Source organism: Echinops telfairi, unplaced genomic scaffold (genome assembly GCF_000313985.2).
Source record: "Echinops telfairi isolate 266 unplaced genomic scaffold, ASM31398v2 ScPeMD7_7467;HRSCAF=8505_1, whole genome shotgun sequence".
Classification (NCBI taxonomy): domain Eukaryota; kingdom Metazoa; phylum Chordata; class Mammalia; order Afrosoricida; family Tenrecidae; genus Echinops; species Echinops telfairi.
The window spans coordinates 23,603,447-23,607,646 of record NW_022111368.1 but is presented as its reverse complement, the minus strand read 5'-3'; the positions used below and the strand labels follow the sequence as shown (position 1 = coordinate 23,607,646).

General features: G+C 51.2%; 1 protein-coding gene across 1 annotated transcript in view; it reads right to left on the bottom strand.

The window, feature by feature from the left end:
* The window catches only part of RFX8 (regulatory factor X8), an 84,560-nt gene that overhangs the window by 5,904 nt on the left and 74,456 nt on the right, over window positions 1-4,200 (bottom strand). Inside the window, 4 exon segments of the mRNA XM_030888494.1 lie at window positions 1,405-1,705; window positions 2,497-2,499; window positions 3,479-3,518; window positions 3,521-3,596. Of these exon segments, the coding sequence (XP_030744354.1) occupies window positions 1,405-1,705; window positions 2,497-2,499; window positions 3,479-3,518; window positions 3,521-3,596 (420 nt within the window).

The following is a 4,200-nucleotide window of genomic DNA, read 5'->3' as shown; positions in this document are numbered from 1 at the left end:
AGGGCTTCCAGACTATAAATCTATACAGAATCAAACACTGCCTAACCCACAGTGCTACCAAGATACATCATAGAATCCCCTCTGCAGAGAGGATCCTGAGAAAGGAGAGTCTGTGGAAGCCCCGATTATTAACTGAGTGCTCTTGGGAAAAGTAGTCAAGCCCTCTGCGAGCCTCCATTGAGTCTCATCTGTGATATGGGACTATGGAACCCATTAGGCTAATGTGAGGAAAAGGTGAAATCCTGCATTTCATAGTGCCTGGCTCGAGGAGCCCACCAGTGTTTGTCCTCCACCCAATCTCTGTGCCTCCATTTCCTTAGTCAACACTCACTCACTCACTGCCATTTAGTTAATACTGACTCAGAGAGATCTTTGGTCAGAGTAGAACCATCACTGTGGGTTTCTGAGACTGTAACTCTTTACAGGAGTAGAAAGCCTCATCTTTCTCCTGAGGAACTGCTTGGTGGTTTCAAACTGCTGACCTCATAGTTGGCAGCCCAGCACTTCTAGCCATCACAGGAAAATGATAATAGATACTCTGAAGGATTGTACCACTTTGAGATATCTGGGTGGGTTTGAACCGCCAACCTTGTGGCTAGTAGTGTTTGCACATGACCTCCACCAAGGGTATATAACTTATTGCTATTGAATTGTGTCTGCCTCACAGTGACCTGATAGGACAGAGTAGGGCTGTCCTATCGGTTTTCAAAGCTGTGATATTTACAGGAGCAGGCTGCCACATCTTTCTCCAGCAAGATAGGTTTGAATTGCTGACCTTATAGGATAGGTGCTACGAGTAACTCTTATATTCATCTTTCATTCTTCTCAAATTTTTTTCTCCTCAGACTGCTCAGAGGCATTTTCATTCCATACCGCACAGCTTAGCAGTTCCTGGTGCTCTGTGGCTTAGCTCACCTCATCTCGGCAGCCAGACGGTGAGCTTTGGGAATGTCAGCAGGCCCAGGCCATGCAAACATTCCCCATCTCTCAGCATGCCGGCTCATACCCCTGCCCCATAAACCCAGCCACTCAGTGACAGACAGAGAAGCGGTTCCAGTCCAAAACTCCAAACCAAATTCATTACTATCAAGTTGATGCTGACTAATCAATGCTGACTCATGTCCTACAGGGCAAGGTAGTACTGTCCCTATGGGTTTCTGAGAATATAACTCTTTCTGAGAGTAGAAAACCTCATCTTTCTCCTGTGGAGCAGCTGGTAGTTTCAAACTGCTGACCTTGTGGGTAGTAGCCCAACATATTAAGCACAATGCCACCAGGGCGGTTCCAGTTACCCCTAGCGAAATCCCCCAAAGTGGAGATGAGTCTAAAACTCAGAACCAGTGCTTGCACACTGTGATCTTTACGCGTCCAATTGTTGGAGAATCAAGGTCCTGGGGGCTTTGCCTTATTGCCCGTGGCAGTGTCCATGAGGAGGCCCAGGACCCTGAGCATCATGCTGCTGACCGCCATGGGACACTGGCTTTGGCTCACGTGTCTCAGCACCATTTGGGGCGGCTCCACACTCAGGGTTTTGCACTCTGGGGGTGAGGAGGGGTCTGGAGGGCTGGCGAGTGCCTGGTCTGCCTGGCTGAGAGACTGGTCATCTGAGAGCATTTCCTTGAGGCTCCCCATGTCCTCGTCACCTTCTATGCAGGACTGAAGGATACGAATCACATATTCCAAAAGCAGCAAATGAAACAGATGCCTGGAGCCGATATTAAAATCAACAAACAAAGCCCCACAAAATGAGTGGATAGACAGATATACATAGATTGATCTCTGAGCAGCTAACAACTTTTCTGGGGCATTTAACTCCTGTTTACCGCAGTCTCCTTCCTAGAGGAAGACACACTCAGCGCCTTTGAGTCAGTTCTGACTCTGCGACTGTACAAGGCAGAGAAGAACTGCCTGGGGGGGGAGGTGCTCAAGGCTGTCCGTCTGGCCAGAAGCAGGCTACCTCACCTTTCTTCCACAGAGTGGCTGGTGGTTTTGAACAGTCAGCCTTTCCACTCGCAGTGAGCACTTAACACCGTTCCCTCTGGGTGCCCCCCATTCCTGTAGTTCATCAACACTAGCTAACATCACACACCTCACCAAGGAAAGGCGGGTCCAGCCACCACAGTGAGGGGGCGTTCATCAGGCAGGAGGTGGATTTTGAAGTTGATCATTTTGTATGGCCTGAGAATGATGTTATACATGCCCAAATGGCCCTGGGCAGGAAAAAGGCTCCCTGCCCCTGTTAGTATAGTCGATCCTCTATCGGAGTCAGGCCAGGAGAGTCAGGAGGCCGCATTTCATACCCCGAGAGCCTGCAGCAGGACAGCTTTTGCGCACAGGAAAACGTGAACCAAACCAACCTAGCCGCTGGGAGGGGACTCCAACGCACGCTGACCCGTGCGTGTCCGAGGAGACCGCGCGCGCCACGGAGTTTCCAGTGGCTGGTTCTCCAGGCTGGAGCACCGGGTGGGCTTCGGGATTAGCAGCTGAGCACGGCACCATCTGCACCACCCAAGGGCTGTGTCACAGCGAGCGCTTTGTGCATTCCGGAGGGACTCCGGAGCGTTACATGGGGGCACATCCCAGAAACCCCACTCTCCCTCCACCTTAGCGGTCCCGGTCGGTGCTTGCTTGAAATGTGACAAATAGCATAACTCAAGCAACCAGGGGACGCTTCCTCCGAGCTACACAATGAACCGTGCTGTATCTGTTTGGTGGGCTATCGCCTTGCCGTTAAAAAAGATGACTGTGGGTGTGGGTGGGTTCTGTATCTATGTTTCATTTTATCTGGGGACAGGGAACGCTTTTGCTGCCCAGGGCCATTTGGATATCTATAGCATCGTTCTCAGGCCATACTGCTCACACGTTTAATGAACTCGTTCTCAATGTGATGGCTGGCGCTGTTTCTCCTTGGGGGGCATGTGCTGCTAGCTGATGGGGATGATTTCTCGAGCCTTGTGGAGCCCTGGCGGTGTAGTGGTTACTCATGGGGTTGCGATCCACATGGTCAGCAGTTCGAAACCACCATCAGCTCCATGAAAGACTGACTGGGCTTTCTACTGCTGTGAATAGTTTTAGCCTGGGAACCCCCTAGGGGGTTGCTGTGAGTCAGCAATGACTTGATGGCAGTGAGATACGCCGTGGCTGGACGTTCCCCACTCCTGTTTTATACTGAAGAAAGGTTAACCATAGTGACCACGGGTTCTGCATAGCACCATAGACAGCACTTAGGCCAGGGGTTCTCAATGTTCCTAATGCCACGACCCTTTCATACAGTGCATGTGGTGATGACCCCCAACCATAACATTCTTTTTGTTGCTACTTCATAACAGTCATTTTGCTACTGTTATGAATCGGGTGACCCCTGTGAAAGGGTCATTCGACCCCCAAAGGGGTTGCGACCCACAGGTTGAGAACTGCTGCCCTAGGCGATCAGGATGCCTCCGAAGGGTAGAAGACAGATGCTGGTGTCCCCTCCCACTCACCAAAGCTATCCCAGTGGCAGAGGGTCATCGCTTTGCCACGGCTGTGAGAAGGAAATTCCATCTTAGCTGGAAGCTGGCAGCCAATTGGATAAACTCTTCCTTGCTTCCCCGTGGCTATTACATTTTTGTGAGACAAAATAAATAAATAGATAGATAAATGCCGAGGTTTATGATTCAGCCGAGGAGAGTGATGTGCCATTCAACACGCACATTTGTCATGAACAGACACGTCTAAAGGGTCAAGCGAGATGGGGGCAGAGACGAGGATGTTTGGGGCGAGAACTGAGGGACGTCATGCCGGGGGGCACCTATTTCTGGTCTTGTTCCATCCCCTGCAGAGTTGATTCCAGGGCAGACCCTTTGAAGTCAGCGGAGAGAGGAGGGTGATGGGAAGCTGGCCTACTTTTTAAAAATCCCCACACGATCTTTTAAAACGAGGTCACTAGTGAAACGCAACACAGAACTGCTGCCGGGGCAGACTCCCTTCTGCTTGGCACACAGCTACCCGAGGCTGCCGGCGGCTTTTAGCCCGCATTTCTGCAGGCCAGCCCTGACCGTGGAAACGAACGCGGGGCTCCATCTGGACAGAAAGGAACGTGTTTAGTCCACCGCATGTGTCAGTACATCACCCCTGGGCACGGGTCCCACTTGTCCCTCCAGATTTTGAAACCACCAGCCGCCCAGTGGGAGAAAGAGGGCTTTCTATTCCCATAAAGAG